Raw genomic sequence first — 18457 nt, 5'->3', positions numbered from 1 at the left:
TTAAGCAACTGAGAAAAAACATCAAAATAAGTAGGAAAGTCTGAGACACACTCTCGCCATAAACTCCACCCCTGAAAAATTCACAAATATGTGGAGATGAAACAACATGCTCCTGAACAACTAATGGGCCAAAGAGGAAATCAAAAGAGGAAATCAAAAACTATCTTGAGACGAATGAAAATGAAACACAACATATCAAAACTTACGGGATGCAGCAAAAGCAGTTCTAAAAGAATTTTATAGCAATAAATGCCTATATTAAGAAAAAAGAAAGACCTCAAATAAACAACTTAACTTTACACCTCAAAAAACTAGAAAAAAAGAACAAGCTAAGCCCAAAGTTAGTAGAAGGAAGGAAATAACAGAGATCAGAGTGGAAATATATAAAATCCAGACTAACAAGACAACAGAAAAGATCAATGAAACTAGGAGCTGATTTTTTGCAAAGATAAACAAAATGGATAAACCTTTAGCTAGGTTCACCAAGAAAAAATGAGAGGATTCAAATAAAATTATAAATGAAAAAGGCAATGTTACAATTCATACCACACAAATACAAGGGATCATAAGACTACTATGAAAAATGATATAAGACTGGACACCTAAATAACATGGATAAATTCCTAGAAACAAACACCTACAGAAACTGAATCTTGAAGAATTAGAAAATCTGAACAGACCAATTACTGGTAAGGGAATTGAATCAGTAATCAAAAAACACTGCCCAACAAACAAAGTCCAGGAACAGATGGCTTCAGTGGTGAATTCAACCAAACATTTAAAGAATTAATACCAATCCTTCTCAAACTTTTCCAAAAAACAGAAGAGGAAAGAACACTTCCAAACTCATTTTACAAAGCTAGCATAAAGACACCACAAGAAAAGAAAATTACAGATCAATGTCTCTGATGAACATAGATACAAAAATTCTCAACAAAATATTAACAAACTGAATTCAACAGTCAGTAAAATATTCAAACACCATGATCAAGTTGGATTTATTCCAGGGATGCAAGGATGGTTCAACATTTGCAAATCAATGTGATACACCACAATAATAAAATGAAGGATAAAAATCATATGATAAACTCAATAGATGCAGAAAAAGCATTTGACAAAGTTCAACATTCAATCATGATAAAAATTCTGAATGAAGTAGGTATTGAGGGAACATACCTCAACATAATAAAGGTCATATATGACAAGCCCACAGCTAACATCATACTTAATGGTAAAATGCTGAAAACTGTCCCTCTAAGATCAAGAACAATGCCAACTCTCACTACTTTTATTCAATATAGTACTGGAAGTCCTAGCCAGAGCAATTAGTCAAGAAAAAGAAATAAAAGACATCCAAATGGGAAAGGAAGAAGTAAAACTATCTCTATTTGCAGATGACATTTTTCTATAGAAGACCCTAAAGATTTCACCAAAAAACTAACAGCACTAATGAACGAGGTCAATAAAGTTGCAGGATATAAAATCAATATAGAAAAATCAGTTGCATTTCTATACACTAATAACAAACTATCAGAAAGAGAAATTAGGAAAACAACCCCATTTGTAATTGCATCAAAAAGAATAAAATGTCTAAGGAATAAGTTTAACTAAGGAGGTAAAAGACCTGTGCACTGAAAACTCTAAGACACTGATGAAAGAAACTGAAGAAAACACAAATAAATGGAAAGATATCTTGTGCTCATGGATTGGAAAAATTAATATTGTTAAACTGTCCATACTACCGAAAATGATCTAGAGGTTCAATGCAATCCCTATCAAAATTCCAATGACATTTTTCACAGAAATGAATCAAACAATTCCAAACTTTGTATAGAACCACAAAAGACTCCTAATATCCAAAGCAATCTTGAGAAAGAATAACAAAGCTGGAGGTATCATACTTCGTGATTTCAAACTGTATTATAAAGCTATCATAAACAAAACATTATCTTATTGGCATAAAAACAGACACATAGATCAATGGAACAGCACAGAGAGCCCAGAGATAAACTCATGCACATATGGTCAATTAATTTACAACAAAGGGGTCAAGAATATACAATGGGGGAAGGATAGTCTCTTTGATAAATGGTGCTGGGAAAACTGGACAGCCACATGTAAGAAAAATGAACCTGGACTACTACCTTACATCACACATAAAAATCAGCTCAAAATGAATCAAAGACATGAACATAAGACCTGAAACCATAAAACTCCTAGGAGAAAACATAGTGGATAAGCTCCCTGACATTGGTCTTGGCAATGCTTTTTTAAGATTCTGATACCAAAAATAAAAGGAACAAATGCAAAAATAAACAAGTGAGACTACATCAAACTAAAAAGTTTTTGCACAGTAAAGGAAACCATCAACGAAATGAAAAGGCAACTTATGAAATGGGATAAAATATTTGCAAATCATATATATGATAAGTGGTTAATATCCAAAATATATACAGAACTCATACAACTCAATAGCAAAAAGACCCCAACAATCCAATTTAAAAATGGTCAGAGGATCTGAATAGATATTTTTCCAAAGAAGACATACAAATGGCCAACAAGTACATGAAAAGATGCTCAATATCATTAATTATCTGGGAAATACAAATCAAACTATGAGATATCACCTCTCATCTGTTAGATAGGCTATTATCAAAAAGACAAGAAATAACCAATGTTGGTGAGAATGTGGAGAAAAGGGAACTCTTGTGCACTGTTGGAAATGTAAATTGGTGCAGCCACCATGGAAAAAAAGTATGGAGGTTCCTCAAATTTTTAAAAATAGAACTACCATATGATCCAGCAATTCCACTTCTGGGTATTTATTTAAAGGAAATGAAATCATTATCTCAATGTTCATTAAGAACTTCCATGTTCATTATAGCATTATGTACAATAGCCAAGATATGGAAACAACCTAAATGTCCATCAGTGGATGAATGGGTAAAGACAATGTGAAATGTTATAGATCCATAAAAAGGTAGGAAATTCTGCCATTTGTGATGGCATTATGCCAAGTAAAATAAGTCAAACAGAGAAAAACAGATACTATATGCTCTCACTTATACATGGAATTCAAAAAAAAAAAGTGAACTCATAAATTCAGAAAACAAATTGGTGTTTGCCAGAGGTGGGGGTGCGGGGTTGGGGAAAATGGGTGAAAGTGGTCAAAAGGTACAAACTTCCAGTTGTAAGATAAACATGTCCTCGGGATAGAATGTACAGCACTACGACTATAGTTAATAATACTGTATTGCATATTTGAAAGTAGTTAACAGAGTAGATCTCTGACACTGGGCAATTTTTCAAACTCAGTCACTTCATCTGTAAAATGGGGATAATAAAAAGACCTGTCAGAGAGCACATAGGTTTGCTGCAAAGATCAAATAATGTTGTAAAAGTCTCTGTAAAATATTTTTAAAGCATTATTTTATTATTATTTTCTTATAAATAAAGCTGTGGTGATTAACTGTGCTAAACCCTTTAAAGCACCACAGTGAGAATTTAGTGACGTCCAGGAATCTCTTAACGAGGAAGAGTGCAGTGGTTAAGGACACAGGCTATGGAATTAGATCACCTGGGTTTGTATCCTTGCTTCACTATACTATCTGTGTGACCTTGGGTAAATTATCCCCCAAAGCCTCAACATTATCATTGCATAAATAAAGGTAACATTAATAATAACAATGTCAAACCTAATAGGGTTATTGTGAGGATGAAGTGAGTTCATGTACATAAAGTATTTAGAATCATGACTAGGTCATAAAAAGCCCTTAATAATGATTGCTATCATGTATATGGCTTCATTATGTGTCATCATGGCTTCATTATGTGGCATCTTGGTGTTGCAGTAAAATGTAACCTTTTATATAACTTAATAATAATCTAGATTTGATGGATTGCTGATCATTTCTCACGATTCAGTTTGTGTATTAACATTCTGGGGAGATACTTTCTTTAAAGAGTGCAAGACAATTTGACAAATGGCCAAATCAGTGAATGGTCAATTCTTCATTTTCAGTAATATATTATTTATTTTTATATACATATATACAGTTCTCACTAATATAGTCTTTCCTGTATTCAATGAATGTTTTAGTAGTATACTCTTTATGGACACATTTTTGGAAATAACCTCTTAAAAATATATTCACTGATACAGAACATTTATAGATGCTACAAAGCTTTAAAAATAACTAATATGTTTGATATATAATCAAGATGTTTCACATGGCTTTGATACAGTGTAAAGGCTAATTTGATAAAGGTTAACTAGAGATCAGAGCAAAATGTAAAACCTTAACTAATTATTTGTACAAGTAAGATCCTTAAAGATAGGAATAACAAAGGAGAAAACTTTGTTTCCTTTACCAGCACATAAGATGGCATCGATGACATTCACTAAACATTGATGGATGGAAAGGAAGAAGGATGGAAGGAAGGAGAGAGGGAGGGAGCGAGAGAGGGAAAGGAAAGAAAAAGACAACACAGGTAGTAACTTGAGAGTAATACTTTTTAAAAAATACCAGAGAATCTTAGCTGATCAGAAAAACAGTACTCAAAAGACATGGAGTTCTAGCCCAGACTGTATCACTCATTAGTCATTAGTCCTTGAGTAAGGCACTTGACCCTTCTATGTATAAGTTTCCTCACTTCACATGAGGATACCATCTACCCTAGCAGCACAGTCATAAGAATCAAATGAGGTAATACTGCAATTCAAAGTGCTTTGTCAATGGAAGTGTAGGATATTTTCATTTGGGGGAAACTGTTAAAACACATCAACAGTATTCTGTTGCTGCTAAAACGTTATTCAATTTTAGGCTACGATTAAGAAACTATAATATTTAGATCATAAGATCTATTAGTCTTAGATTATCTGAGTTGATCAGAGTGCATCTAGAACACGCTTTTTCAGAGGGACCCTGACAAACACTATTACATCCAGAATTAAGAAAAGGTAAAAAAAAGTTATAAAAATTATATTATTGTCAAAGAATTAAAAATATTAAGCTTGCTTAGCCTAGAAAAAAGTAAATTAAGGCAAGTAATGACAATAATATTAAAATATTGAACTATGGCTATATAAAAGAAATATATTTGCTGCTGCAGAAGCAGAATGGGAATCAAGTAATGGAAAATACACAGAAGCAGATTTCAATCCCATAATAACTTTCCAATAATGAAAGCTATCCGCAGCAGGCAGAATAATGGTCCCCAAAGATGTCCATGTTCTAATTCCCAGAACTTGTGACTATGTTACCTTAATAGCAAATGGGACTTTGCAGATACACGCATACCTCGTTTGATTGCACTTCACTTTATTGTGCTTTACAGAGTTGCGTATTTTTACAAATTGAAGAGTTGTGGCAACCCTGCGTCTAGCAAGTCTATCGGCCCTATTTCTCCAACAGCATTTGCTCACCTCGTGTCTTTGTGTCACATTTTGGTAATTCTCACAGTACTTTCAAACTTTTTCATTATTATTATATTACACTGATCTATGATCAAGGATCTTTGATGTTACTATTGCAAGAAGATTATCACTTACTGAAGACTCAAATGATGGGTAGCATGTTTTATCAATGACGTATTTTTCAATTAAGGTACGTACATTGTTTTTTTAGACATAATGCTATTGCACGCTTAAGAGATTACAGTATAGTAAACATAACTTTTGTATGCACTGGGAAACCCAAAAAATCACGTGACTCGCACTTTACTGCGATGCTCGCTTTATTACGATGATCTGGAACCAAACCTGCAATATCTCCAAGGTACGTCTATATGATTTAGATTAAAGACCTTGAGATGGGAAGATTATCCTGATGGGTCTAAGCTAATTACAGGAATCCCTGAAAGCTGAGAACTTCCCCAGATGTGAAGAGAGGGAGAAGTGAGTAGTAAAAATGGTCAGAGATGCTGGCTTTGAAGATGAAGGAAGGCAGCTGGGAGCCAAGGAATGTGGGCAACTTCTAGAAGCTGGAAAAGGCAAGGAAGCCTTTTCTACCCGGTAGCCTCCAGAAGGGAACACAGCCCTGCAGACACTCTGATCTCAGCTGTGTGAGACCCATGTCGGATATCCAACCTACAGAACTATAGGATAATAAATTTGTATTGTGTAAACCACCAATTATGGCAACCCATACACGGAACAACAAGGTAAGGCTGCCTCAAAGATAAGCAATCTGTCTTCAGAGAGAGTCATCGAGAAGCTGTTAGAGATGATATGAAAAGCAATTCTATAATGAATGGCTGGGAATCCACAGTGGTAGCACTATGACTTCTTTGAATCTCATGATTCTACAACTGAAGTAAGGGTCATTAAATTGAAGGCAGTGGAATGAAATGGAGTAGAATATTACATTCAGAGAACCTCTGTCTCTTTCAGATTTCCAAGTCACTTGGTCCTCAGGTGGTTCAATCATTACTTCAGCCCAAAGTTCAAGAGGTCATTTCTAGTTGCGGGTCCACCCATTATGAAAAGGATTTATAATTACGTAGGTTACTGCTAGATACTGGTATAGCTTTTATGGTGGTGTTTTCTGGAACATTTGGGGGACAGGTATTCTTAGGGACATTAACCTGAAGTGCACTTCCACCACTATGTCCAAATTCTACTCCCATCCCCAGTAATGGATCCAAATTTAGTGGAAAACTCCACAAAATTTGAAGATATTCGATTTTAGATGGAGTGAAAACTCTAAAGGAGGTTGGAGAACCAGGTTTATAAATGGTTAATAACTGCACAGAAGGAGAAAGCAGGGGAAGGAGGTATTTACATAGGCTGCTGGTCTCTAATATACACTGTCTATTTGTAAGCTATTTTGGTTACATCCTTCTGGAGAAACCAAACTAGAGCAAATTCATAATCAACATAATCATCAAATTTTATTTGTGGATCCACAGGAGAAGCAAGTTATCAACCCAGGATATAAATACAAGACAATCATCTATGGAGCTTTTTCAAGATACAGACTCTAAACTCTGCCTTTATAGATTATGATTCAGTAGGTCTAGGCTAGTATCAAGATTTCTAAGAATACTTTCAGGAAGCTTCACAGATATATCTTATCCACAGCCTGAGCTGCATACTTACTAACCCCTATGTCCACCAAGAGTATATTTTCCAGCCCCTCTATTTTGCTAGCAAATATAAATGAGAAGACCTATGGTCCTGTCCAGTTCATCCAGCACCATCCATTCTCTTTCATTAATGATCCTCATGAGTTAAAAATTCATATAAGTAACGATTTGGGCACCTCAGTCCCTCGGATCCCCCAACTCTCACCTTGATGTTGATTTGATTGGTACTCCGAGGATTTGTCTCCCTTTAATTCTCTGTAATTTCACAAGTTAAACCGTCTTTCCTTGAGTTACTTGTCTCTTTAAGGACTCATTTGTCCAGAGGGAAAAATGAAATAGAAAGAAACAAAAAGCCCATATGCTTACCAAGAAGACAATGTTGGTATTTTGATAGAGAGCTCGGGCCACACAGATTCTTTGCCTCTGACCCCCACTCAAGTTGATGCCCTAGAGAAGAAATATCCATAAACATCCACCTTTTATATTAGTAGATGATCTGTTGATTAAAAAATTCCCTTTAAAATACAAACTTCTCTAAAAGAATCTTAAATTAATGGTAATTTATTAATTAAACTGTGATAACATTAGTAAGATAAAATGCAAGCTGTTTAGTGGTCAATACTTGAATTATATTAAGGTAATTTCTGACTGATAACATTAATCCTCTTTTCACTCTGATAGAGAACTCTGCTGTACCGAAGCATTAATAACCATAAACCAAGGTGAGTGCTGAAGATGCAAGTAATCCCCAAATTGTTTCTAGTTTCATGCATTGTGTCTGTAGTACACTGAACATATGCCTTTTAAATTCGATATTACAAGTTTTTTTCAACAGAACTACACAGCAATATGCTTTTATAATCAAGTACTGATTATAAAAATTTGAAAAACTAATATTTATTGAGCATTTAGTATGCACCAGGCTGATGTGAATGGCTTTCCATTCCTTATTTCTATTATTCGTCAGAGCAATTTCCCCAGTGTAGGCATTATTCCCCACGGGGAAATGAAGACTCAAAGAAGTCCAGGTCATGTCTTAAGCACTCTACTAGGTTACAATAAAGAACAGCCATGAATAACACAGACTACAGAGGTGGACCAATCCCACCTGCACCAATGACTCTGACTGGGCAAGTTCCTTAACCTTTCTCAGCCTTGGTCTTCTTGGTTGCAATACACTGATAACAAAACACCCATATAACAGATTTGCTGTAAAAGTAAATAATACACATAAAGCCTGTTGCCCAGTACTTGCCACCTATAAGAGTAAAAAATTTTAGCCAGCATTGTTATAAATGATTACATACAGGTATAAATATTTTTCAGCTAGTCATAGAACGGTATGATGCCAATGTAAAACCTGTTTACACAAAGAAAAAAGAACCCTTTAACAGGAACAAATGGATGTTGACAAGAGTGGAAGAAGTTGTCGGAAGCAATCTCAGTTTCCAAACCAATTTAAAGTAAACTCCAAGTAAGTAAAAATACATTTGATCAAAGTCAGGGACTGCTTCCCTTCCCTTGAGAACTCTCAAGCAGCTAGCAAAATGTGAAGTGTATGCTGGTTAGTCAACAAATACCTAAGAGACGTGGCATTAAGAACTCCTGTGCTCATGCTCCCAGAACTTGTCACTAGGAAAACAATAATTCCAGAGCTCTCAGATTTTCTCATGCTCCATGAAAAGTTAAAGACAACCAGAAGACTTTTCTAGATTTGTGTTCATTGTCTAATTAAACTACACATAGCTTACCCTCTCTCCAATTTCAGTTTGGTCTCCGAATGGTAGTAAGTCAATATCTGGCTGAAGAGAACAGGCATCTGTGACAGCTTTGTACCTTTGGGAGAAAATATTTTGAGTTTTTAGATCACTATTAACATATTGCCCATAAACTAAGTCCCAGGTCCAATGTCTTGGATGCTGAAATAAAACACTTATTGAACAATTTAGTATATACTAGCCTCTACGCTAGGCTTGTAGATACAAAGATAAATAGATATTTGTTCCCACTTTTATAAAACTATTAACAAGCATCTACTGTATAGCAGAGAGAACTATATTCAATGTCTTGTAATAACATATAATGGAAAAGAATCTGAAAAAGAATAGATATAAATAAGTACAACTAAATCACTTTGCTGTATACCTGAAACTAACAAAACATTGTAAATTATACTTCAGTGAAAAAAGTGGTTAAAATTTTTTTTAAAAAACTATTAAATGGAGCAGAATATTGACATAGAAACATATAATAAAAATGTACCTTGTTAGGTACTGAATATAGATGGGTAGGTATAAAGTGCTCCTAGAATACACAGGAAGACATGACTGACTACTCTGAGAAATTAGTGACGTCTTTGAGAGGGGGCGAGTTGTAAGGTGTATCCAGAAAGATGAGCTGTAATTTTCCAGGAATGAAAATGAGGGAAGGGAGGCTTAAGGAACTGCACGAAGGTGAACAAGTTCACGGTGCATGTGAGGGATAAGAGGAGGCTCACTGGGGCTAAAGCATGGGTTACAGGTGGGGAATCTGTGTCCACAATCATGATGCTGAAGGGAGGAGAAAACGGAAGAAGATGAGGACTGATGTACTCAAGTTGACCTAAGGCTGGATCTGGAAATTGGACAGACTGGAAATACAGGGAAGCATGGGCACTGGGAGTGCTAGGGAAAATATCAATGGTTTCATTTTCTCAATCACCTGGTCTTAAAATATTCAAGTCATTCTTGATTCTTCCCTTTTCTTCCCCCTGCTCTTATTTTGTCCATTCTTATTCTAGAATGCTTTTCTGTCAACCATCTCTTCTTCTTCCATTTCTACAGTCACTGCCAAGTGCAGGCAACAAACACAGCATGCCTGGGTCATTATCCCATCAAACTTCTAAATGTCTTTTTGCTCCTAATACAGATTCATCCCACACAAACCTCTTACGACGCTGCCAGAGCACATTCACTTTGTTAGTCCCCTTTCTAACACTTGCTGTGCCTCCCGAGAATGTCAGATTTATATCCGGCTGGCTTTTAAGGCACTTGACTGTCTCATCTCAGCCTTCCTTTACAATCTAGTTTGCTGCCATCAATACACACAGATCCCTTTCTGTTTGGTTTGTTCCCAGGCCCCAAACAATCCCATGTAATTTGAGTTTTTCCTCCCACACTTTCCTCTCCCTTCCCCCTTCCTCATGCCTCTCCCCAGACCTAATTTTCCTTACCTTTCAGAACCCAGCTCAGGGTCTTAGGACACTCCCTACCCCTCATGCAGGTGGCTTAAGGAAAGGATCTTGCCTTTGTACACTCGAGCGGGTGTTTAAAAGATGATTGAAAGAGGACGTATACTGGCTGCTCCGAGTAACCAGACCCCTCAGATCCCGTATTCCTTTTCTTCTGTCCACGGTTAACCCTTCTTCTGCTCCTTACTGAGATTTTTCTTCTGTTTACCAACAACCTCAGGGCCATGCCCACCTCCTCCCCACACATACACACACGCTTCGGTTTCGGCTGTTTATTTTTGGTGTACAAATTCTTCTCAATAATTGTATAGGATGGGCTGAAACTTCCAACGAGGCTTCTCTTACAAGAGTTGACTTAATAGAGCAGGTGATGAGGACGGATGCAGGGGCAAACAGAGAAGAAAGGAAGTCCCGATACAAAGACTCCAGAACCAGGGGATAGGGGTGGGGGGATAAATTGGGAGACTGGGATTGACATATACACTCTACTATATGTAAAATAGATAACTAATAAGAACCTGCTCTATAGCACAGGGAACTCTACTCAATACTCTGTAATGGCCTATGTGGGAAAAGAATCTAAAAAACAGTGGATATATGTATATGTATAACTGGTTCACTTTGCTGTACACGTGAAACTAACACAACATTGTAAATCAACTATAATCCCATAAAAATTTAAAACAAAAAGGCTCCAGAAACCGTGAACCAAAGATAGGGATTAGAAATAGCTGCTCATTTGAGTTCTAAATTTTATACATTCAAAATTACCTCTGTTTGTTGAAAGGACTTCCAAAGGTAATATTTTCTTCCACTGTAGCATTTAATAGCCAAGGCTTTTGAGCTGCGTAAGCCACAGAATACCTGTTCCTACTGGAAAATGGAAAAGAAAAACAAAACACAGCAAGGGTGCTGTGCTGAGTCTTTATTTTAGTACAACAAAGAAAAATGAAAGTTGATAAAATATCTCAAAGACAGAAATGGGGAACTTCTAAAAGAGAACATTTTAACAACCATCAACCTTATTAATTAATGGTTAAATAGTCCACTAAATTAAAGGGATGAGAACTTAATTAAAACAACACACAAGGTGCAAATTTTATTTTGGTATGCTAAAGAAGTATTTTATGGTATGAACTATTAATTAAAATGTTATTTTTTAAAATGACTATAATTTTAAAAATAATTTAAAGATAAATAGCAATTAACTCTAATAGCCACAGATATTTCACTTTATATTAAAAGCATTTTACATAACTCTGCATTTTATATGAATATCTTTTAAAAGATGTGAATTAATACTGTAATTATAGTATGTGTTTGTGGCTTAACTGCATGAACATATTTTAAAATAATAGATAATATTAATAGATAATATAAATATTTCAAAACAAAGAGTGATCTTGAGGAGTCCATTTCAATAACGAAACTACATATTTCAATACATATTGAAATAGTTTATTTTTAAAAAATGATAGCCTCCTCCCTGTCCCCCATTTTTTTGGCTTGCAAATTCTACCAGATGTCTATACATCAGATTTTAATTTGCAATAATTAGGAAAATGCATGTGAGTTGAAGATACAGAAGATGATGAGATTGGGGTAGGGAAGGGGTCAGCTTAAAATTCACACTTCCACAGTTAGTTTATGGTCTGTAAGTACTAATTAAGGAATTAAGGTTAAAAAAGAATAAAGTTAAGAAAAAAAGTAGTTAGAAATGCTCAGTGATCATCCTGAAACATTATGTCTTAGGAGTTTAGAAGGCATGATAATATATAGTATGCTAGCAGTCTCTTAGAAAACCATCTGTGTGGTAAAACAGTGGTTCCCAACCTCTGGCATGTCTGTTTCCCCCTCCCTGCCCCGGGTCCTTTAAGGTTTTTTTTTGTTTTTAATGGATGAAGCACTTGACTCTCCAGCTCCAGCTTAGAAGCAGATCCCATCACATTTTAACTCATAAACAATATACATATTAATTCTTATGCAATTTTATCTTATGAAATCCCAAATCCAATTCGCTAAGAACATTTGAGTTTCAGCCAAAGTTGAGACCCATGTGACTCATGGAGAAGGTAACAGTTGACACAATGGGCCATTTTGTTTGGCAAATTAATTCTTTTAGCAGCCTCCAAATGTTGGGAACTACTGCTACTGGAAATATTGCTAGCGCATTTTAATAAATGACTTTGTACATTATCAGAATGAATAAAATGACTAGGAGTAAGAGATGGAATATCAGGTAAAGTCTGAGGAAGGAAGTTACGCAGATAAAAATAGAAATAATACCTTCTGGTTGCTTCAAAAGAAGGTTCAGATTCATTTACACTGCAAGTGTGGCAAACAATGGTCATTAATTATGAAATATAAATATAGAACGAATGAGTGTACATATCAGGTAAAAGATAAACACTGAACATATAAAATAGCTACATTTCCCAAATAGTTTTTGATATTAGTCCCAAAGACAAACCAGATAAATGACCGTCTTCTTTCACATCTTCATCAGTGAAGAAATAATTACTTAGTAAGCTTCCAAAAGAAGGACAGCGCTGTTCTCTTTCATATATAATTTGGGTTCATACAATGGACATGTTCTAGCCCCAACTCTGCTCCAACTACCTGTGTAGATTTAGGTGAACTCTGCAGAACAGTTTCCTAGTTTATACAAGAATTTGATGTTTCCAAGCGCTCCCTACCTTTAATATTTGAATTTAATCTATCTAAATTCCTAATCAGTTACCCTAAGGCATAACAAGAAATACTTTTTGCTCTCTAAACTTGAAGGGTTTAAACACAGCCTGGCCCTTAAGGAACTGGTAAGAAAGACAGACATGCACAATGCATGGTCACACTGTAACATTTTGGTATAATTAATTACTGATTGATATTATTTATGTAAAACAAGGTGTTCGGCTAATTAAATTTAGTTATATCTATTTCATTGGGGAAAAAACACTCGAGGACCTATTTTTTTATTATTCTAAATTTTAATATTTTAGTTGAACTCCATCATTCTGAATTCAAAAACCATACACATAATTAAAGTCTACAGGAACTCCAAGAATAGATCCTATTTCACTTTGGAAAGCATCATATGCTTTTGTGGAGAAAACGTACCTAAGTACATTACTTGGTGATGTTTGGCTTAGTGTTTCTAATGATAAGATTTTCACAACTGCACATTTCTGATGACATCATGGGGTGGTTAATAGAGGTATGGAAAAACAATCTCAGACTGAAACTTCCCTCTCAATAATGATTATTCTCTGATTTAAGTTGCTCATAAAAATAATGAAACGCACAATTTCCCAAGTGATTTTTCCACACAATATGCTTTAGATGCCAAAAAATTTGGATTTTATTTTATTTTTTTTAGTGGTAAAAAAACCAATAAAGGAACTCAATGGTTTTATTTAATCTGAGGAAGAGAGAAAACAGATGAGGAAGAGCAGGTGTATGGCAGAAATTAATGAATTAATTTTCCTATTGGCCATCCAGGTGGAAATGCCCATCAGACACTTGAAAATGTCAGCCCGAACTGGAGATATGAATTTGGAAGTCACCAATTTTTTTCAATTACTATTGATTAACTCCAACTATATGTATTTAGTATCAATTGAAAAATATTTATTGATCACCCCCTAGTGCCAAAATACTAGAGATACAGTAAACAAAGAAAAGTCATTCCTTCTTTCATGTTGCTTTCTGTTTGGTGGGAGTGTGACAAGGGAATAAACACCATGATAGGTGAAGCAAAAGGTGATATTAGAGCACAGATGAAGGACACCCAATCCACCTTTGGCAAACCAGGGTAAATAGAGGAGTTGATACCAGAGGGATAAAAGTGGGCTAGATGGAGAAAAGGTGAAGAATATTTCAGACCAAATAAAATACATATTGGATGACCTTAAAGTATCCTGGTCATGCAAGGAGCTGATATAAATTTACCATTTCTGAAATGTGGGTGTCAATGGTGAGAGAAGAAAAGTATGAATTTTAAAAACAAGTGGTGAACAGCCATAGCGAAGGGGCTCATAAACCGTTTTACAGAGTTTGAACTTTTCCACAGAGCCACAGAAAACACTAAAAGGATTTAAGCAAGAAAGAGATAACACGTTCAGTTTAGAAATATCACTCCAGTTGCAGAAAGTAACAAATAAATTGGAGGGAGCAAGATGGGAGGTAATACAGAGAGCCTTGAAGGCTGTCAGATACCGGAGATGAGAACGCAGTGCCCTGACTTGGGGTGATGGTGAATGAATGAAGAGAAGTGAACACGTTCATTCAAAGATACCTAGGATTGTGTGATTGACAAGATGGGAAGGGATGGAAGGGAGGAAGGAGTGACAGACAGGGGACACAGATGAGGAAATGTATATGGTGGGGGAAGATATAAAATTTAGAATCAGACACATTCAGTTTGAGATACCTAAGGGATGTCAGAATGACCATGGCCAGAAAGCAGAATTTGAAGCTCAGGAGAGAGATCTGGTAAACAAATGAAGCCTTTGGGATGATTTTCCCTCATAATATATGCCTTAGATCCCAAAGACTTTGGATTCCTTCCTTTACTAGTGAAAAGCCAATAAATGACTTCAACAATGCTATCACAACGAAGTGAACAAAGAAGCAGGAGCAGATAGAGGAAACTAATATCATGGGAAGCTATGTGATGGCCCAGCAAGTATATATAGAGGCAGAAAAGAAGGGGACAAAGACGGAACCTTGAAAAACATCACTATTTAACAAATGGCCAAGGAAGAGACATCTGCAGAAGGGATTGAGAGGAGCAGGCAAAAGTTCCAAGAGGAAAACTTGACTGTGAGTTTCACTGGAAACTAAGCAAGGAAACCTTTTGAAGAAGAAAGGTATGGGCAACAACGTCAAGTGGACAGGAGGTCAAAGGGGGCAGGGGAGGGTGGGACGAATTGGGAGACTAGGAATGACACACATACACTACCGTGCGTAAAATAGATAGCTAGTGGGAACCTGCTGTATAGCACAGGGAGCTCAGCTTTGGTGCTCTGTGACGACCTAGATGGGTGGGATGGTGGGGATGGGAAGGAGGTCCAAGAGGGAGGGGATATAGGTGTACATATAGCTGATTCACTTTGTTGTACAGCAGAAACTAACACAACATTGTAAAGCAATTATACTCCAACAAAAAATAAATAATTTTTTTTAAAGTGCACAGTGAATTTAATAACCAGGATGGCACTGATGGACTGGATAAAGAATAGTTTCAGTGGAGTGGCAGAGGTAGACATGAGACTGCAGTAGACTGAGGCGAGAGGAGAATAAAAGGAACTGGAGGGAAAGAGGAAAGACTTTTATTAATTTATTTAAAATATTTATTTATTTTAGCTGCACCAGGTCTTAGTTGGGGCATGCAGATTCTTAGTTGCTGCATGCGTGCGGGAACTAGTTCCCCAACCAGGGATTGAACCTGGGCCCACTGCATCGGGAGCATGGAGTCTTACCCACTGGACCACCAGGGAAGTCCCAGAAAAGGCCTTTTTATCTACAAAAAGAAAGTGAGAGAGTGGTAGTTGAAAGGGGCTGTGGGCTGAGATTAGAAAGATAATAGGGATGGAGATGGAAAGAGAGAGAGAGAGAGAGAGAGAGAGAGAGAGAGAGGAGAAGAGTCCTGTGTGTCTACAAAGAGAAATGGAAAGAGCCCAGGTCTGGGTTAGACATGAAGTAGATGAAAAGCAAAAGGCAACATGCTTGGCTTGAGGGTGTCTCAGTCTAGGAAGGAGACCAGCCCACATTATTTATTTGAACAAACTGCAGAGGGACCAGAAGAGAAGGTACATTTCAGTCCACCTGGGAAATTAGAGAAGATTTTGTCAAAGACACAACATCAGAGTTGACACCAGAAAAAAGAGTGAGGCCACCAACCTGGGAGAGGGCATTACAGAGGAGGTATGTGTATTTGAAAACTACCTGCAGTCCAGTGTTACTGGAACACAATGGAAAGGGTGGGTGGAATGGCAGGATAAGAATTTAAGAAGTTAGATAGGGACCACATCGGGAAAAGCCCTTTTATGCAAAGGTGTCTAGAATATTTCTTCTACGCTTTGGCCTGTCAAGAAAAGAATTATAAGCAAGAAGAAAGTAATTAGATTTTCATATCAAAAGGTAAATCTCACAACAGTGTAAAGAAAAGTGAGGGAGTGAGTAGTTCACAGTGAGTAGTTCACAAATGCGATTAAGTACCTGAACCAGGAAAATTAAAATAGATACAAAAATGGAAGAACAGACATGAGAAAAGTGATTGGTTGGATTTTGCAGACGATAGAGAAAGAAGAATCTAGGTTGAATCCTTGACCCCTGACTTGGGCTCCTACCAACTGATTTCAGGGGGTGAGAACACAACCCTTCCAGGATACAGGCGGAGAAGCAGGTTTTGGAAACATGAGCTCAGTTTGGATGTGTTCAATTTGGAGCTTGTATAAGGCTTTTTGGAGGAGCTATTAGGTTTTCAGAAGAAGGTTCTTGGCCAGAAATGTACACTGGTGTGTCATTAGTACTTAGAGAGAAAACTGAAGTCAAAGATATAAATAAAGGAAAGGGATCCTACAGTAGACTGTATATTCTTCCTCACCTTCCATCTCCACTCGTATTGCAGCTCCTTACGGTTTAACTCATTAATTTTGGCTTATTCTTAAAATCTAAGTTCAAGGATCATTCATGTATGCCTCCCCCCTAAAAAAACCTTGTTGATCCCACAAACTCAACTCAGGTCACCTATGATTTGTTCTTCTAAAACCCTGTACTTTTTCTTCCTGATATTTAAAAAATTTAACCAAATAATTTTGAAACTACTTTCTTACTTCCTCATGGCCTTTCCGGCTGAACACTACGCTTCATGAGAATAGGGGGCTGGTTTCCCTTGTTCAGTTATCTACCCCCAACAATGAATACAATGATATGCATGTTACAGGTGTCCAATACACATTTTAAACAAATGAATAAGTAAAAGTATCATGGAAACCAAGAAAGGAGTTGGTTTCAGGGAGTCATCCGTGGTGAACACTTTCAAAAGCTATGGAGAAGTTAAGCATGATTGAGAACAAATTATGACAACTGAGCATTTAGGCAGTCATGACGAGAACAAGGAGGTTAAGTGTGGGTAGATTCTTCTTTTAAAAGGAGAAATGCTCCCGTTGTTTATGAGATAGGAAAGACCTTTTTTAAAAACGGAGGATCATGGGAATTCCCTGGTGGTCCAGTAGTTAAGACTTCACCTTCCAATGCAGTGGGTGAGGGTTCGATCCCTGGTCGGGGAGCTAAGATCCCACATGCCTTGTGGCCAAAACACCAAAACATAAAACAGAAGCAATACTGTAACAAATTCAATAAAGACTTTAAAAATGGTCCACATCAAAAAAATCTTTAAAAATAAAATAAAATGGAGGATCATGGAATGAGGAGGGCAAGAAATTAAAGACTTCTATCAGAAAGAAGGGTTAATTCATGTAGTAACGTCATGCAAAAGGCAAAACAGCATATGGAGGATCTTCACTTCTGAAGTCCTCCCCTTGCAGGATTTAGATATATTTTCCTTTAAGAGTAAAAGTTAAATCACATATACTAGTTTCAGAGGAAGAAAGAAAAGGTAGATATAGATCCATTTGTAGGTAGTCATTTCCCACGAACAAATTAAAAAATTATTCTCTTTCATTTTCCATGAGTAATGTAGCCCTTAACTTCTAGAGACCACCTCTCCAAACTTTTCACTTAACGATATGTTTAATCAAATTCAACTGAGGAAGGTTATTTTCTTCTCTTCCTAAATAAATAAATAAATAGAGTTGGCTCCGAATTCCAACATCAGATCTTATCTGATTACATGAAAATCACCGGTTCCATGTCTGTAGCCTCATCGTCCACCATTCGATGTGGCAGTGAACAGTGATGAAGGCAAGCGAGAAAGCGAGGAGGTCAAATGGAAAATCCCCTTCTGGACAATGGCATCCAATTTCACTTCCACATGCAGGGTTTTGTGTGTATTTTCCTTCAAGAGTAAAAGTTAAACTTGGTATTCTAGCAACTTCCAAGTTCATGGTTGGTACCTTACGGAATGGGAAAGAGTGACTTTTGCAAGCTTAAATCAGGAACAATATTTGGAAGAAGGGG

At 36.5% G+C, this 18457-nt stretch overlaps 1 protein-coding gene across 1 annotated transcript in view; it reads right to left on the bottom strand.

Annotated features, from left to right (window-relative positions):
• Positions 1-18457, bottom strand: part of ABCC9 (ATP binding cassette subfamily C member 9) — a 153974-nt gene that overhangs the window by 69334 nt on the left and 66183 nt on the right. The window contains exons 20-23 of the mRNA XM_027129448.1: positions 12602-12640; positions 11087-11188; positions 8838-8922; positions 7453-7533 (exon numbers count right to left, since the gene is read on the bottom strand). Coding sequence (XP_026985249.1) covers positions 7453-7533; positions 8838-8922; positions 11087-11188; positions 12602-12640 — 307 coding nt within the window. The remainder of the gene's footprint in view (positions 1-7452; positions 7534-8837; positions 8923-11086; positions 11189-12601; positions 12641-18457) is intronic.

Source organism: Aethalodelphis obliquidens, unplaced genomic scaffold (assembly GCF_003676395.1).
Source record: "Aethalodelphis obliquidens isolate GAN/ISIS:26980383/991018 unplaced genomic scaffold, ASM367639v1 scaffold36, whole genome shotgun sequence".
NCBI lineage: Eukaryota > Metazoa > Chordata > Mammalia > Artiodactyla > Delphinidae > Aethalodelphis > Aethalodelphis obliquidens.
Note: the sequence above shows the minus strand (reverse complement) of the source record. Positions and strands in the feature narration are given on the sequence as shown.